This window comes from Bubalus kerabau, chromosome 20 (genome assembly GCF_029407905.1).
Source record: "Bubalus kerabau isolate K-KA32 ecotype Philippines breed swamp buffalo chromosome 20, PCC_UOA_SB_1v2, whole genome shotgun sequence".
Classification (NCBI taxonomy): Eukaryota; Metazoa; Chordata; class Mammalia; order Artiodactyla; family Bovidae; genus Bubalus; species Bubalus kerabau.
Window position 1 is genome coordinate 50,908,318 of NC_073643.1, and position 17,399 is coordinate 50,925,716.

The following is a 17,399-nucleotide window of genomic DNA, read 5'->3' on the forward strand; positions in this document are numbered from 1 at the left end:
ATAGGTTATGTGGTATGCCCCAAATCACACAACGGGACAGTGGTGAGACAGAATCAGAACCCGGGACTGCTAACCTCAAGGCTGTGCTCTCAGGCCATGGGCCCTCCGACTGGTACCCAAGTCAGGATGTGCCTGGCCAAGCCTGGAAATCAAGACCCAGCCCAGAGAGTCTGTCACATCCCCAGGAGAGCTGTATGGTTGGCTTCCTGGAGGTGGCTGGGTTAGGAGGCCACGGGAAGGGTGCCCCATGCCAGGATTCTTCTACCTTACTCTTCCCTGAGCCAGCCTTTGGCAATGACCCAAAGGTACCACAGCCCTCTCCCATTCTGGAATTAATACCTCCAATCCAAGAGGTAACATACGGCTTCTGGAACAGGACATGCTGATGAGGAAAGAGACACTGAAAGGACCCTTGTCCCTCCTACTGAGCTCCTGCAGAGGGTTCCAACTGGGTCAGATGTGGGAGGAGGGGCAGCGGCCAGGGGAAGGTAGCGGAGAGACTTACACAGCAGAGCCCGGCAAGGGTGGGGGTCCGGCGTCTGGTCTAGGAGCTTCCCACAGCCCAGAGCCACCCCATCCCACTTGGGTCTCAGTGCCATCTCCCGGTCACGTGACCTCGAAACTTCCATGTCTACTCATCCCTCAACCAGGCCACGTCACCTCTCACCTGGACTCAGCCCAGTCTCAATGGCCCCCTGCCGTGTCTCCTCCCCTTGCCATGTACTCAGCTTCCTAAATCAAAGATGGCAAACTGTGCCTTACCTGTCCTCCCAACCCGCTCTTCCTCCCACTGCCTGACCCGGCCAAGCCTTCTCCATCGCTCTCCACCCACCACGTGTTCACTTGCCACACTTCCTCCATCATCCTACATCTGCAGGCCTGTGCTCTGCAGTTCCTTTAGCCAGAAGCCCCTTCCCAGTAAAGTAAAATTATCCTCATGGCAGACCTCCTCTCTGAGCCTCCATGGTAGACTTGAGGCAAATCCACAGCTCAAAGTTCCATGAACACTGATCACAGGGCAGTGTCTTGCTGGACATTCATGTTTATAGGGCTGACTTGCCAACCCCACAAAGCTTCCTGAGGGCAGGGCCAGGTCTGTTCATCTCCAGAGTGCAGGTGTCGAGCAGAACCTGGCACAGAGAGGGAGTCAGCATATCCTTGTTTCGACTGAGCACCCCAGTGAGGCCCGCTCAGCACGCAGTATGGAGGCTATAGGCCTTGCCCACTTGAGCTCTCCAGGCAAGGAAACCAGAGCTGGGGGTTCCCAACACCTGGTTTGCCAAGACTCAGAGCTGCCAGCCCATGCAGCAGTGGGCAGCACCACCCCACAGCATGGCAGGAGGCCACAATGGTGAGCCCTGACTCACCACAGGCTATAAGTACAGCCAGACACCCACAGGGTGCCCGTGATGCCAGGTTAGTCTCTGACCCCAGCATCCCGGACAGCTCACCACGCTCCAGTTGCCCCCAAGGCCCTCTCTGAACTAGACAGCTTGACATCCAAAGAAATACCTTGTCCCTGGGTGAGGGACCATCATAATGAGTATAAGATTTTATTTTCTTTCAGAAGAAGAGCTGAAAGAGGGAAGGCAAAGAAACAAGTGTGTGTGTGTGTGTGTGTGTGTGTGTTTTAGTCACTCATTGTGTCCAACTCTTTGCTTTACCATGGCCTGTAGTCCACCAGGCTCTTCTATACATGGAATTCTCCAAGCAAGAATACTGGAGTGAGTAACCATTCCCTTCTCCAGGCGATTTTCCCAACCCAGGGATTGAACCCAGGTCTCCTGCATTGCAGGCAGATTCTTTACCTTCTGAGCCACCAGGGATGCCCACAAAGAAACAAGATACAACCCCAAAGAGAGGGCAGCGTCTGAATGGCCTGGCTTTAGAATGCTGGCTTCAAATGGGAATGAAAGAAGGCCAGAAGAGGAAGCAACAGAGCAAAGCCCCAGCAGAGCCTAGGGATTCACATTGGCACTCAGAAGTTCGTGGGAGCCACAAGACAGGGAAACTAGACTTGGACAAGTAGAAAGCCAGTATATGGATGCGTGGAGCAGAAGTCCAGATTAAATCTGGAAGGAGCTTCAAGGTCAGAGAGGAGGTGGTCTACATAGCCAGCTCAATGATTTCCCCACCTCTTCCTCAGAAACCAAAACACCCCTAGCCCAACAAGCTCTGCCCCACGTCTGTCCAGGGGGCAGAACCCCAGCCAGGGAACAGGAGGCTCCTTACCATGTGGGGGTTGTCATAGTAGACGGCAATGGAGCGGAGCTTGGGGGAGATACTGCAGCTCTCTGTGAAAAGCGGCCCAGTCTCACCGTAGGGCCCCACGTGGAACTTGTAGGCCATGGTGACGTTGCGGATGGGGGGTGAGCCAGCACTCACTGTCACCCCAGCCAGCAGCCCTGAGTACCCGGCAAAGGCCAGCAGCGTCAGCAGCAGCAGCAGAGTCAGGCCCCCAATCAGGCCCAGGAGGAGCAGGTCCGACATGGCTCTGTGCCCCCCACGCCACACCCCAAGGCAGCTGCAAAGGAGACAGAAGGGAGAGGAGGCTGGTAGCCTGCTCTGACCAATGTGCCCGCCTGCCCGCCAGCCAGCTGTGGCCCAACCTCAGCCCTGCCTTGGGTGCTCTGACCCGGGAGGGGGAGGAGCCAGAGGTGTTTACACACACAGTGACCTAGAAGGGAGCTACAAAGGATGACTGAAGCCACAAGCCTCTTTATTTCTTCATCACAACTATGGAGGCTCTCCGAGCAACTCTGTCAGCTGGCAGTCGTGGTCACACCTGGGGAAGCTGAGTCACGGAGAGGCACAGGAGTGAGTCAGTGGAGGACATATGACTGCCCATCAGGGGCGGCTGATTGTACTTTGGCCCTGATCAGCTGCCCCTGATGGGCAGACGTCAGCCTGCCCGCCAGCCTTTTCCCCACACTGCCTCTTCCTTACAACTGAGACGCACTGCCTGCCCAGCCTCCCCAAACCTTGTGAGCCACTGCCAGAGGGAGGAGGGGCAAGCACAGGGCCCTCTTATTAAAAACAGGGAAACCATGAGGAATGAAACCTCAGGGGGAAAAAATGTGCCACAGGAAGGGGCTCGCAGAGGAAAGTCTCTTTGACTAAACACATCTGGTCCAAGAAATACTGCTGTCCAACAAGCACATCCATCCAGAACCAAGGGAGAGGCCAGGTTCAAGGGGGCCTGAGCAGCCAGAGCAAAGTCCAGCACTATGCTTCCTGAACTTGCTGAGCTCCCCAGGCCAACAAGCTCCGTCCCAGTTCTCCAGTCCACAGAGCAGCAAGGAAGAGGCAGAGGAAAAAAGACTGTGAGAAGTGGAGACACAACAGGGAGTGGTGCATCCCATGGGAGAGGGGTGCTGGCCAGGCAGGAAGCCAAACGTGGGGTCCAATGGCTGCTCCGCCCCTCCCCCTTCCTTCCCTTCTCCCCAGCATCTCTGGATGTCTGGAATTTAATTTTGGGGGTTCAGCTCTCCCCCACTGACCTTCTGTACTAGGGAGTTCACAGAGAAGCATCATGTAGGTTTGCTAGGGGGTGTCTTTTCCTTTCTGTGTATGTCATTTATCTGATGATTCTCCCTCTTCCTCACTGGACTTTCCCTGTTTCACCTATTTGCTATCTGCATGGTATAAGCAATAAAGATACTCATTTTAGGGGAGAAAAAAAAAAAGAGAGAGAGAAGATATCCAAGAGCAGGCTGAGGGACACAACCCATAGGTTGGCGTATGAGCCATTCCAGACAGACTGCCCAGGCCTCCATGCAACTTGGGGCCAGAAGACTAACTCTCTTAGAGGGCTTGACCTGCATCACCCAGGGTGGGGGTGGCGGGGGAGGCACACACCACAGAGACTTCAGGAACAGAAAATCAACCCTTCAGCTCTATGCAGAACTTAGCTATATGGGATAATTTATTCCCTGTGGGTTCTGGGTCTCAAAACTTCTTTCAGAAGAACTGTCTTTGCAGTGAATGTGCACGAGCGTCTGTCTCACAGAAACGTACAGTAGACCTCCAAACCTTTGGCATCATGGCCTTGCGTTGTATCACGATGGTCTTTTCACCCACCCTTGCTCCTGCCCTACAGGTGTACCTTTGGAGGCATTCTTTGTCTCCCTCAACCTGCCTTCAGTTAGTTTCACACCTGATTTCTTTGATGATGATAAGGCACGGTCTAAATATTGAAACACAGCTATTTCATTAATCCTCAGAACCAGATGGGTATGGATCAGAAAACAAGTGGTTAGAGATTAAGAGACTTGCCCAAGGTCACAAAGGTACTAAACAGAACTGCCTGGACAAAATGCAGGCCATGAGAATCCTGGTAGTCTGATTCCCCCATTTCCACTTCTCTCCTCCCTGGGAACAGGACTTCCAGAAAAGCCCAAGAATTTAATCTACGTTGGACATCCCTGAATGTCCTGAATTGGACATCTCTGAATTGGAGAAGGAAATGGCAACCCGCTCCAGTGTTCTTGCCCGGAGAAGAATCCCAGGGACGGGGGAGCCTGGTGGGCTGCCGTCTAAGGGGTCGCACAGAGTCAGACACGACTGAAGCGACTTAGCAGCAGCAGCAGGACATCTCTGAACCCAAGGCTCTTAGCTGGAAGCTCTCAGCATCTAAGTCTCCCACTTGTCTTGGGAGTGATCAGCCCTCTGGCCCTTGCTCTTTCGGCTGCACATTTCCTGTCTCCTCAAAGGAGCTTAGTTCCTGGAACCCTTCTCTTCCTCTCACTTCCTAAACTGGTCAAAAGAGGCGGGGAATGTACCTGGGGTCCCCGCTGAGCTCTGGGCAGCACGGGAAGGAGGCGGGGCAAGGGAAAGGTAAGAAGGGCTGGGGAAGCTCACCTCTAAAGCCAGGCTCACTTTAGCAACTCATGGCATCCAGCGCGGGAGGGGCCAAAGCTCCAAGTGCTCCAGGGCTGAGGGCAGAAAGAAAATAACCACTAAGCCGGGAGCCCTGCCCTGACTGATCTCTTATCAGGGAACGCCCACAGGGGTCTCGACTAGAACTCTCCCCTCCACAAGACGTGGTGTACCTCCACCACGCCCTCAGACCCCTTAGGGAAATCAGAAGCCAGATTCCGCCTGAAAAATGTCAGCTCTTCACTAGACTTCTGGGCATAAACCTCTGTACCTGGAGCGTCCTCTTCCTGAAGGGGTCCAGCCACCGCGCCTGGCCCTAAGCCAACCCCTGCCGCTGACCAGGCTGGGACCCCTCTCGGTATTCTCCTCGGGTCAGAGAGGCCCGAGCAGAGAATCTGGGAGGGCGGCCCCGCGCTGGCTTCCTGAGGCCGCTCACGTGCGCCGCGGCGGCTGGCCCGTCCTTAAAGGGCCAGCCACAGGCAAAACTTTTAGTGCCGAAGATATAAGAATCAGAGGGGCCTGCGAGGGGAGGAGAGGCTGCCTCCACTCTGCAATCACGGCGTCCAGCCCCTGCTCACCCTCGCCTCGCCTATGTAACCAGCCCTTTCCTTTTCAGCCACGACCTCTAGGGGTCCCGCGCACCTCTACAACTTACAAGGAAGTTAAAGTTTGCAGCCACCGCTGTGTGGCGCGGCCTCAGAAGACAGGGGCGGAGTTTACGTGCGGTTCTGGTCCAGTTGTCGGACCTCGCCGCCCACCCCCACCCCTTCGCCCGCCCCGGAGTCCCTAGTTTCCGGGCGTGCCGTGCACCGGTGGCCGAGGCAGAGGGTGGCCCGAGATAGTAGAGTGGTCCAAGGTCGCGTTCGGGCCCTTGGATGCAGCCGGGACGAGCTGTGGGCGTGATGAGATGCAAAGAGCGGTTGGGCCGGGGTCACGGTGGGGACGCGGGTGGCCCTGAGATCGCGCCCAGGCGCACGGAAGTTCCAGGCCTCTGGCGCGTGTAGAGCCGCCCCGGCGAGGACACCTCCCAGACCTGGCCCTCAGCTCAGCGGCCACCAGCCGCCGACGCCAATCCGCGCACGCGGCTTGGTCTCGGAGCCTGCGCCCGCCCGCCGCGCACGCTCGCTCCGCCCCCTCTCGCGGCAGGACGAGGACGTGGCCGTGGCCGTGGGCGCGTGCGCGCGGGGCCCAAAGGGCTGGGGCCTGCCCCGCCCCGTGTCCATGGCAACCGATGTATGCCTGTCCTGCTGAGCGGTCAGGGGCCAATGCCACCCTGTACTTTCCTGCCTCTCACAAGCTTCTGGGCCGCAGGTCGACGGTGACTTAGAAACAATCTTTTAACTTTTGGACTGTCGAGAGAGCCACGACATGAGAGGGGAGTAGAGAGGCAGTCTGGGGTCCCAAACGGCTGCACCGGAAAGGATCCTTTGAAGAGGTTGGGAAGTGCAGCACAGCAGTACAACTCTGGCCTTTGTATCACCCTAGGTACCGTCACTTTGTCTCACTGAGGCTTCCTGACAGACCTGGGAACCAAGCAAGGCTCACGGAGGAAGCGGGATCCCATCTCGGGAGGCGCAGATAGCAGCTACCTCCAACACTCAGCGCCTACCTCTTCCCTCCTCTGTCCCTCTTCCCTGCGCCAAACGGAGCACAGAGGTGATCATTCTTCCAGCCAACGTTTATTGAGCATTGCTTCCTGCTAGTACAGTTCTTGGAGAAGGAAATGGCAAGCCACTCCAGTGTTCTTGCCTGGAGAATCCCAGGGACGGGGGAGCCTGGTGGACTGCCGTCTCTGGGGTCGCACAGAGTCGGACACGACTGAAGCAGCAGCAGCAGCAGCAGCAGTACAGTTCTAGCGGCTGCGGATACTAAATGAACAAAATCAAGGGCCTGCCCTCCTGGAGCTCACCAGGTGGTTCTTCCTTCAGTACCCTAGAGGTGGTTGGGGGAGGCCTGTCTGCCCTTCTAAGTTTCGTATTCTACACACACACACACACACACACACTGTGCGTGCTCAGTCGTGTCATACTCTTTGAGACCCCATTGGACTGTAGCCCGCCAATCTCCTCTGTCCATGGAATCTTCCTGGCAAGAATACTGGATCGGGTGGTCATTTCCTAATCTAGGGAATTTTTCCCCTCTCAGGGATTGAACTCGTATCTCCTGCCTTGGCAGGCGGATTCTTTACCACTGCACCAAACCCCAAGTCAACTGTAAGCTCCTTGCGGACAGGTTCAATCTTCAGCTGGTATTTTTGAGGAACTACAAAAACAACAAAGCATTCTTCCAGGGCCCCAAAGATAAAACCTCACTCTCCTCAGAGGCCCAGTCCTGCAGTGGAGGGGATGGGGCAGGGGACAACTCTGCTCATAAGCTTGTCTACATGACAGGCCGGGTCAAGAGCTACTTTGGTGCTCCTCACACAGAGGACTGGTTTGGGAAGTGAATCATTTTTGGGGGGGATCCCACTGTACTAGCAAAGGGCAGACTGAGCACACGGAGGCACTTGTAGCTGGTTTCTTTTCCTTCTACTTCACACTATTCTGTCCACAGGCAGGGAAGACTGAACCTCATCTACAGGGCTCTGGGCCAACCAGAATGGGTAGCTGACTTCTCAGAGGCACTCAGGGCTGGGCTGGCAGGATTGTGGCAGTTCTGTTCTACTGATGGATATTAGGCAGATGATCAAACCCTCTGGGTGCCCCCAGGCAAATGGGTATGAAGGCATTTCCTGTGAGACCAGGAAGGGCAGGACTGCTGCCTCAGACACAGACAGCTTCTCTCTGCACGGTCAGTTCTGCTTCTCAGAAGCTGATGAACTTCTCCCAGGAAACCGTTGTCTGGAGAGGCCCTTTCATCTTGTCCTCTCTGTTCACTTCCTTTAGTGTGGTAGGGGAACTCCAGAGTCCCACGTCAGAGTTCAGGATGTGTCTTAGGAGCCTCAGTACCTCTGTGGTGAAAGCAGAGTTGGCCTGTGACTGGAGCTGCAGCCCATCAGCCTACCAGGCTTCACTGCAGGCTGCTCTCAACAAAGCCAGCTCTGCCCTTGGCAGGATTCCTGCAAGGCCTCTCCTCACCACCAGGAGACAGCAGTCCAGGCACTCTCCACTACCCCTAGTAGCATGCCTGAGCGGAGCTGATCACCTAGCCTCTGGGATCATCTCCCCCATGCTCCAGTCTGTCCTGTCTCCCAACAGCCTGTATTCTCTCATGAGCCCAGACTTGGCCTTTATCTCCTCCTTCCTTCCCTGTCCAAACAAGTCCCACAGAAGCTCTTTAACTCTCCCTTAGTAAATTCTAGACAGTTTCCCCAAACAGGAAACAAAGCAGAGACAACCCCCTCTTTCTCCCTCTTCAGGTTAGTTCTCTTTGAAGTGGTGATTAGATCCTCTAATTCAGATGACAAATGGAGAATGTACATGCAATGTAAGATGCTCTGCAAACCCTGCCACCAGCCATCTCCCACCCTCTGAAGGCCAATCCCTGGCCACTCACAGCCTAGTTAGGGCTACCCCTGCAGGACTTGCCATGACTGAGGGACCAGCTAGCCTCAAGCCACTCGGAGTCAGCTTTGCTATTTCCTCTAGAGCCAGGAAATGCAGTCTTCTTCAGGTGAGTCAAGGCAGAAAAAGTCTAGTGAACTCCACAGCATAAAAAGAGCCTGCCAGCCATCTGTCCTCTGTTCCCACCCCCAGAGGTGCCATCTCAGCATCCACACTGCTCTAAGTTATATCCCTTACACCATCACCCAGCCACAGAGCTGTTCAGACAATTCCTTGATTAAACAACACTGCCTTCTTCAGTTTACATTTTATTTTACAAAAAGAGAAATAAAGAAAACTGATAGGCAGTTATACTGACTTACAATTGTTCTGTTTGCTTTTTAAAAAAGTGACATGAAACACAAGTAAAAATAAATACGTCATAGAAACAGCCAGTTGCCCAGTCTCTAGGGCAGGAGCACCTGCCCTGCTGAGAGAGGAGGGAAGCCCGTGATCACACCAGCAGCCGGAGCACTCAGCTACAGGTGCTCCTCAAAGCCAGGCGCAGGTCCCAGGCCTCAGGGGGCGTCCTGAGGAAAGAAGACGGAAAACCAAAGCCAGGTGCCAGGTCCCTGGGGCCACCTCATCTCCCCCTGACTCCCCCTGGCAGCAGTGTGGCCTTAGTGGTTATCCATTGCGACCCCCTCAACCCACCCTGGACCCCCTTCCCCGACCCCTCTGGAAAGGGTACAGGAAAAACACAGGCAGGCAGGCTGAGGGGATTCTTCCGGTGAGTCCCCAGCCCACCCTGAGTAACACAACCAGATAAGTCAATTTATACCCATGTGCACATAAGCACGTGTACGCACACACACTCTACCACACACATACACACACACAAACCTGGACTGAGCTCTCTTCCAGGGGAGGGCCTTAGGTCAGGTCACAGTATGAGATCCCCTCTTCTGAATATTATCCCAATAGTGGTAATGGAGTACTCAGATCTCCCCCGGCCCCATCACTACAGCCTGTCTAGTTACCTCTCCCCAACGCACTAGATTATGATAGCAAACAGACCTCTGAGAGAGGAAAGGAGACCAAGTCCCTGAAGCGCAGAGAAAGTGGACTCTGCCTGCTCAGCCAGTTTATCAGTAAGACTCGGGTATTCATAAAAGGACTAGAGCCAAGCCAGTGGCACAGAACACACGCAAAGGGGTCACAGTGGAATATACAGGGCAGAAGTCAGTCAGAAGGAGAGTCTGCAGGTGAGTAATTGGAGAGCATACCCTTCTCAGACAGACCATGAGGTGCAGATTTCTTTCTTGGGAACAGTCTGCCGAGGGCCAGAAAGTCTGCTAGGGATCTAAAGGTGGGAGTTGTTCTTCTCTCAGGAGTTTTGGTGCAAGGAGAGTCACTGAGCTGGGTGCACAGGAGGCCACTGCTCAGAGAGGAGAGATGGGTCTCCTGTAGAATCACAGGGGACTGGGAAGCACAAGGGGGTTATGAACAGAAACAGAGAAACAGGAATGTAAAGCCCCAGAAGACCTTCCCCCAAGGGATGAGGACTCAATTCAGAGCGATGCCAGGCATGCACAGACACGAGTGCCTTGCTCTGACTGCTGTGGGAGTGACAGTCCCACCCAGACTGTTAAAAGCTTGGTTGTTTCAACCTATCAGCAAAATGTTACCCCAGCTACTTGCTTCATGTCCTGGAGTGGGAAATGTTCATATTTAGTTGTGAATCACAAGTATATAGAGATTCTACACACTAGTTCCTAGGGAATAGAGTTCTAAGGACCAGAGATATCCTGAAGTCAGAAGATGCTTAAGACAGATGCTTCAGAAGCATAACTGGAGGCAGTGAGAACTCTGCAGATATCTAATTTGAAAATGACATGGATCCAACATGGCTCACTTACTTTCTCACTTCAGTGGCTAATCTCTGTTGAATTTCTATCTACAAAGACACTGAGACAGCAAATCAAGCATTACTACAAGTGGTAATCCTGAATCATTACATAGTACTATATCCCCTAGATTGAGGACTTAGGCTAAACCAGACAGATGGGGCTTGAGAGGCCCTTGAAAACATGCTATGGAAGACAGCAGTGAGGGAAGATGGCTAAACCTGATCTGCCCTCCCTCTTACCATCCTTCCCTTACTCAAGCCAGAATGGTGGGTGGGCATCACTGCCAAGTTGTTTCTCATCAGAGGAACAGTAAAACATCGTTCTTAGGTTCTAAAACAGCTCCTGCTTCCCTCACACCTATGTTCATATTTGGTGTGCATGCACGCTTGCCTACCTGCACACAGAGATAGCAGTAATGTCAGAGAAGTGTTTTCAGGTTCTTTTTTTTTTTTTAAAAGGAAAACCATGGAACCAGCAGCACTCTAATTTCCCATGATCCTAGCCCTACTCCCTTATACACTGTAAGCTGCATAAATCAAAGAAAACCTTGTCTACCCAGGACAGCCTCCCAAAACTGCGGCCTCTCCTGAAATGAAGCATGACTCAGCCCCTAGAACCACTGGGAAGAGGGCAGGCTTGTAATGGCAGAGAACACCCATTTGGTTCCTAGTACGTTTAAAAGCCCATCCCTTCAGTGACTGCTTTTAGTTCCTCACTGGGATAGTTTCTGGATTCTCAGAGTCTGCTGCTGTGATTTCCTAGAGGTGAACACAAAAATACCCCTCCTTCCCCAAACACACACACATTCTCTGGGATCCCAGTGCTCTGGAGCCTTAGAGGCATCATTTGTAGCCCAGGTGGTGAGTGTTCCTTGCAAATCAGAGATCCAGGCTAGCTTACTCCCTCTGCACCAGCCTCAGCCGGAGAGCCCACTCCAACTCAGCCCCTTCACCATTCATTCTTGGGATGCATCCAAGAAAGCACTGTTGGAACTGCTGTTTTTAAATTATTAAAATAATTTGCATAGCTAAATTGTAGGTCTAAGGCTTCTATGAAGAGGAGAGTTAAGTGTCTGACAGGGTGCTTATGAAAACAGAGAAAGCAAGCTCCTTAAGTTCCACTTTTGGTGTAACTGAACAGTGCACACACACACACACACACACACACACACACACACGTAACAGCCATCTCCTTGTCTCTTCTTGGGGATAATACCCCAGAGTGTCCCCAGAGTGTGCTAAGAACCCCCCCACCAATGGAAATGGGCTGTTCAGAAGAACTGTAGAAGCAGCTACTACTAGGGGCGACCCAGCTAAGCTGCCCCCAGGGTTCAGAAGAGGCAGGCGCGGCAGCCGCCCAGCCAGTGAGGAGGGACCAATGGGGAGGCGGTATAGCTCTGAAGCCAGACAGGGCTTGTTTTCCCTAAAGAACTGCCCAGCAAGGTCTCAGCAGTAGGGGCGGAAAAGCCAAAAGGAAGACAGTGCTTATGCTTAAAGACTAGATGCCCCTCAGCCTCCAGCACTGGTGATAAGGGGAGACTCAGAATGACCGATGTGTTATGATGATTTAAGGCTTCTACAGAGGAAGGGCTCCTCCACAGAGGATGGAGGTAGCAGACACCAGGGCCCACACTGATCACCTGATAGGCTGAGGAAGCCAAACATTTCCCGATATGAGCTCAACTGTCTGTTCTGTCAACCCAGCAGCCACCTACACCCAGCTTCACTATTCAGCATAGAGCCTGCCTCTAAGGTCATCCCAAGAGGACACACCTCCGAATTTGGGGTCACTTACTTCCCAGTTGCAAACTCCATGATCCTAAATTTCAATCACTGTGTAATGAGTCGCATCATCGCTAATACCCAGTCGCAGGATTCCCTGAACTTCCTGAGAAGCCATTTGCTGAAAACATAGTTGCTTAGTGTAGACCTTAGGCTAACTCTCTTTCCTTGGTCAATTCGCCATCCACTGGGGATTTACTAACCAGCAGCTGTGGGGTCTGAGACATAAACTTTCCCTTCCCAACATCTACCCTCCTTACCCTAACCTCCCATCCCACCCACCCCCCAAAAAAGAACCAAGACACATGAAAAGTCCAAATAATAAATAATTGCCCATAAGAAATAAATTAACATGGAGCTCTCTAATGGGGAAGGAAAGGAAAGGCCAAGAAAGGCCACCAGGACGGGCAGCTGGGGGCTCGGTTCCATCTTTGTGAAGAATGTCTTTTCTGGCCACAACTCCATGACCTCCCGCTCACACTCCGCAGTGCTTCTCCCCCCCAGCTTCGGCACACTGACACTCTCACACGCCAGAAAGGCAGATCTTGCTCAGAGAAAGCCACTGGGGAAAGAGAGATTGGTAATGCCCATTTTCTCTGATAATCTCCCCCTAGTCTTGAATCAAGTGTGGCTCTGATAACCGGGGACTTGGGTTAGCTGGGCCTGGTCTTCACTCAACTAGAAGGAAACTTGTGGTTCCCATGGCTCTTCTCCTGGGCTCACCCTGATGTTCATAGTAATAGTTGCCATGAACCACCATGCTCTGATTTCCATTTTATAAAAGATAAATTCATTTCTTAGTTTCCCCCTTAGTCCCTCCCTCCCTCCCTCCCTTCCCACCCACCTGCACCCCTGCTCTGTTACATACATGTAAGTACATATACATACACATACACACACACGTACACACGCACACACACCTGGTCTGCTTCTTTCCCATCCCCTAAAAAGACCCGACTGCATGGAATCTCAGTCTGCCCACCCTTCTTCTCTTCCCCTGCCTCCCTCCCCTCTCCAGACCAAGCTAAGTCACCCAGTAAGGCAGCTCTCTCGGGAGAGAATGTTCCCAAAGACAGAAATGGGATGTGAGCTTCTACCCTCAGACGGGCAAGCAAGCAAGCAGACAGCATAAGCAAGGCAGGCAGGAAGAGAGGCAGGCTGCCCTGCCCCTCCATTCCTGTTTTAGGTCCCTGATTTCCCACTATTGCTGCTCTGTTGGAATTTTTTTTTTTTTTTTGCCTCTTTTGTTAAAACAGCAACAGAGCCCTGCCACCTATGGTCAACCACCCTTCTTTGTCCTCTTCCTTTCCCCTCTTGCCAAGGGCCCTATTCTCAGAAACCCCAGATTGCTGCCTTCTGTCTGGGTGGGCGACCTGCTGGGGGCCCCGAGTGAGGTGGAGAGGGGATCCTCAGCTATTTCCCAGTGACCTCTATTACATCATCGTCCTTATCCTCATCATCATTGGAGCTGAACCCCACCTCAGCAACCTCATGAGAGTCAAATGGAGGCACCTGGGACCGGAGGAGGCCACCGGCTGGGTAGCCTGTGTGTGGGGATATGTAGCTGGGGTAGACAGACATGCCCCGTGAAAGGTTGCTGGGCAAGACAGGGGAAGGAAAAGGCGCGAACATCCTTGGCTCGGACAGGAGTGGCTGTGAGAATGGGAGTGAGTAGCTGGGGAGTATCCCTGTTACAGAGGGGTTGAGCATGAAGGAGGGGTTGCTGGCAGTGACTGAGGTAGCCGTGGAAGAGGAACTGACGGGGCCTGCCGGCACCAGAGGGTCAGTAGTCACTGGAAACACCAGGCGGGCATCTGCCAGCAAATTGGACAGCTGGTAGTAGGAGGGGGTACTGCCCATGAACAGGGAGTTCTCCCCAGCCTGGGAGGTGAAGGGAGGGGTGAGGTTATGGTTTAAGGAGACGGGTGGCATGGCAAACCCGCCAGAAACTGGATACCCGTGTTCATACGGCTGCACGGGAGCTGGCAGATGGCCCTTCCTGGACCGCCGGCGGGCTGACTCCTGGGCAGCAGGTGGGGTGGCCAACTTGCGCTTGTGGCCCCGTAAGTCCAACACTGGATGCCTGTCACCACAGGGCTGGCCGGTCACCAGGAGGGAACTATTGAGGCAATGACCCCCGTGTCGAGGCTCAGTCCCGAGGGCTGTCCCAGGAACAGCACTGCTGTCTACAAGTGGAGCCGGGGGGCCAGGCAGGGCGGCGCTGGAGCTTGGGGAGCTCTGGCGGGACTCTCGGGCAGCAGCCACATCCGCATACTGCTGGAGCTCGCTGATGATCTCCGGGCTGTCTGGAGAGACGGGCCGGGCCAGCCCCTCGGGGTCGGGGGCTTTAGGTGATGAGGCACTGTGTCTGCCGTTGCTTGTAGACTCGAGAGAAGGCCCCTGGGAACCTGGGGACAAAATGTAGGTAACTGAGAACCAGAATGGCCAGGGAGGAAAGGAGAGGATAAGACAAAAGTCCATTGGGGAAAAAAAACCCTGTCCTGTGGTTCTCAAAATTCATATAGTTTCCTGTGCAAACAACATCATCTAGTCAACTTTCCCAGTCACAAAGAAAGAAGTCTTTTGATCTAGGAAATAAGTCTATCCAAGGAAAGACTTATAACCTTGCTGTACCTCAGTTCCCTGTAAAACCCCACCAAGGAGAATCCTATAAAACAATGGATATGAAATGCCATCATCCTTTCAGTACGACACTTTCTGGGGACAAAGATGGTCAGTGCCCATGACGGGAAAAAAAGAGGAAAAGGAAGTTTAAAAAGCAGTCTATCCTGGTTAAAAACAAAACAAAATCCATGGCCATGAAAGATGACTGGTACAAATAAGAAATCTAAAATGGCAAGAGTGGTAGGTAATATTACAGAGTTGTTAAACTTTTTTTTAGTGTGATAATGGTGCTGTGATTAGGAGTATACCTTAATCTCAGCAAATGTGTACTGAAATATTTAGGGGTGAAATGACAGGACGTCTTCAACTTACAAATAGTTCAAATAATAGGAAAGGAAAGAAAGGAAAAAGTTTCTGAAAAAGGTATCAGCCACCGAGGTATCAGCCACCGGATAGAGCTGCAGGGTACGTGGGTGCTCACAGTGCTGTGCTTCACCTTGTCTGGTGTCTTGACAACTTCCATGATAAAAGCTGAGAGCAACAACAGTCTAGTTTCACACCTCACAGTTGGAGGATAAGTGAGAACCACTCCCCTAGCTAGAGGGGACTTTTGCGAGAGTTCTTAATGTTGCTCATGTGCCACACGTATGTTCTTCGACCTGGCCATCTGACTTCTAGGAATTTTTCCTATAGATACACCATGTGACTGTGAACCACACAGTGGACCTCCACGACAGGTCCAGGAACAGGGAACTCGGTAACGCACTGTGCTATACCCATCTAACTGCATCTTGTGCAAACCTTCCCCGAGGAACATCTCAAGGAAGGATACGGAACAAGCACTGAGACACACCAGTGAATGAAGACAAGAACAAACAGTATATTACAGTAAGTTCAGCGTTTGTTTTCAGAATACAAAGTTACATACCTATATAGTATATACATAACATATATTGTTTTAATATATACACATGTGCACATACATATCCCTGTACCATGTACAGAATATCTCTTAAGAAAAAAACAACAAACAGGAAAAAGCACTTCCAGGAAGGAGCAACAGGTGGCTGGAAGTATAAGGGAAGAAAAACTTCTCACTTTACTCCTTTTTGAAATCTTTGAATTGTGAACTATGTATATATTATCTATTCAAAAAATAGTAACAAACCAAACCTGTCAAAGTGCTACGTAGGTCAATGGAAAGTAGAAGCCACTATACCTGAGGCAGCCATCCGACCATCTTCAGGGGCCTTTGGTTTGCCAGTCGCCCGGACAGCAAAGATTCGCCCATCGCTGGTACGGATGTATGTCCCTAAGGAGAAGCATGAGGAAGACTATGAGGCGCAGACATGCAATACAGCCAGCCCTGGGAACTCCAGGCTTAGCCACTGTGGGCTCAGAAGGAGCTATAAAAGTGGTCTCACACTCTCTCTCAAAACCCCTGAAGTGAGGAGTGGGATGACTGAGCTGCGGACCCAATATTACTATTCACTCCACAAACACTGACTGCGTGACTAACATATACCAGGCACTGTTCCAGACACTGAAGTATATACGAGACAGAAAAGGGCCCTGTGTCTCATGGAGCTTAACTCTGGAGGGGGAGACACACACAGTTATACTAGAAAATATCAGGAAAGGGTAAATACAATGAAAGAAATTAACGGGGTGCTGTGAAGGACAGTAAGTTGGCTCCCTCTGTTCTGGCCCAGGTCCTCCGGTCTAGGTCCTCCTCTTGATTGGGGAGGAAGCAGCCTCACCATCTCAATAACCGCCCTCCCTTGGTAGGAATAAATCAAGATAGGCATTCTATTCCCACGTGGCACTAGTCAACCTTCCCTTGGTCTTGGGCATGTCTTCTGATCTAGTTTTTGGTGCCAGGGCTGCCTCTTGGCGAGAGGTCAGCAAATTTTTTTCTTAAAGCATCAGTTGGTAAATATTTTTGGCTTTGTGAGCCAAAAGGGCTCTGTTGCAACTACTCAACTCGGCTGCTACAGCATGGCAGCTGGGCATGATGGTGTTCCAAAGACCTTTATGGACAATGATATGTGAATTTCATATACTTTACATGTCACAGAATAAATACTCTTTCGATTTTTTTTCCAACCAACTGAAAATGACAGAAAATATAAAACCCATTCTTAGCTCACAAGTACAGTAACAGCAAGCAGGCAAGATCTGGCCCATGGGCCACAGTCTGCATACCCTCCCCCGCCTCCTCCCAGCTCTAGGCAAGGAAGAACCCAGTAAGGGGGCTGTGGACAACCTTCTCTGGCTATCATGTATTTCATAGCATCTTTTCCCTGAAACTAAGGGTGCTTTAACCCAACAGAGACTAGGGCAAAAGTCTCCTTACTAAACCAAGACCCTCAGGGAGCATCACAGAGCACAAGCTGGCATGAAATATAGGCTGCAACTGTGTTCTGACACCAGCCCGGATTTCTCCAGAAATCCCATCTGGAGAACTTCATGAGGCCAGAGGCAGCAGGCTTTTCAAATGACCACACTCGAAAATTCTGTCATGTGACCCAGGTATACTAATTCATCCACCTACTACATTTCCTAGTTGGAGATGTCTACTTCACTCTAGTCAAGAAGGTTAAGACAGCACAGCAATATATGTGTTCGCTTATAACCTATTCCATTCTAATTTTGGCCTCCCCACGTGCAGTGTAACTGCCAGATATTAAGCTTTTGATTGCCAAGACACCCATCTTGGATAA

General features: G+C 52.0%; 2 protein-coding genes across 7 annotated transcripts in view; both read right to left on the reverse strand.

Annotated features, from left to right (window-relative positions):
* Positions 1-6,023, reverse strand: part of TEX264 (testis expressed 264, ER-phagy receptor) — a 31,166-nt gene extending 25,143 nt beyond the window's left edge. The window contains exons 1-3 of one of the 3 annotated variants that reach the window (XM_055557812.1): positions 5,689-6,023; positions 4,861-4,934; positions 2,233-2,524 (exon numbers count right to left, since the gene is read on the reverse strand). In XM_055557812.1, coding sequence (XP_055413787.1) covers positions 2,233-2,490 — 258 coding nt within the window. In that variant the 5' untranslated portion in view covers positions 2,491-2,524; positions 4,861-4,934; positions 5,689-6,023. Of the gene's footprint in view, positions 1-2,232; positions 2,525-4,860; positions 4,935-5,149; positions 5,351-5,533 lie in introns of those variants that run through there. The other 2 variants (XM_055557810.1, XM_055557811.1) reach the window with 2 other exon arrangements.
* A 7,420-nt stretch (positions 6,024-13,443) lies between these two features.
* The window catches only part of RAD54L2 (RAD54 like 2), an 86,024-nt gene continuing 82,068 nt past the window's right edge, over positions 13,444-17,399 (reverse strand). For all 4 annotated transcript variants that reach the window (XM_055557021.1, XM_055557023.1, XM_055557024.1 and 1 more), the window contains 2 exons: positions 15,896-15,988; positions 13,444-14,459 (listed from right to left, as the gene is read on the reverse strand). In XM_055557021.1, coding sequence (XP_055412996.1) covers positions 13,465-14,459; positions 15,896-15,988 — 1,088 coding nt within the window. In that variant the 3' untranslated portion in view covers positions 13,444-13,464. The remainder of the gene's footprint in view (positions 14,460-15,895; positions 15,989-17,399) is intronic.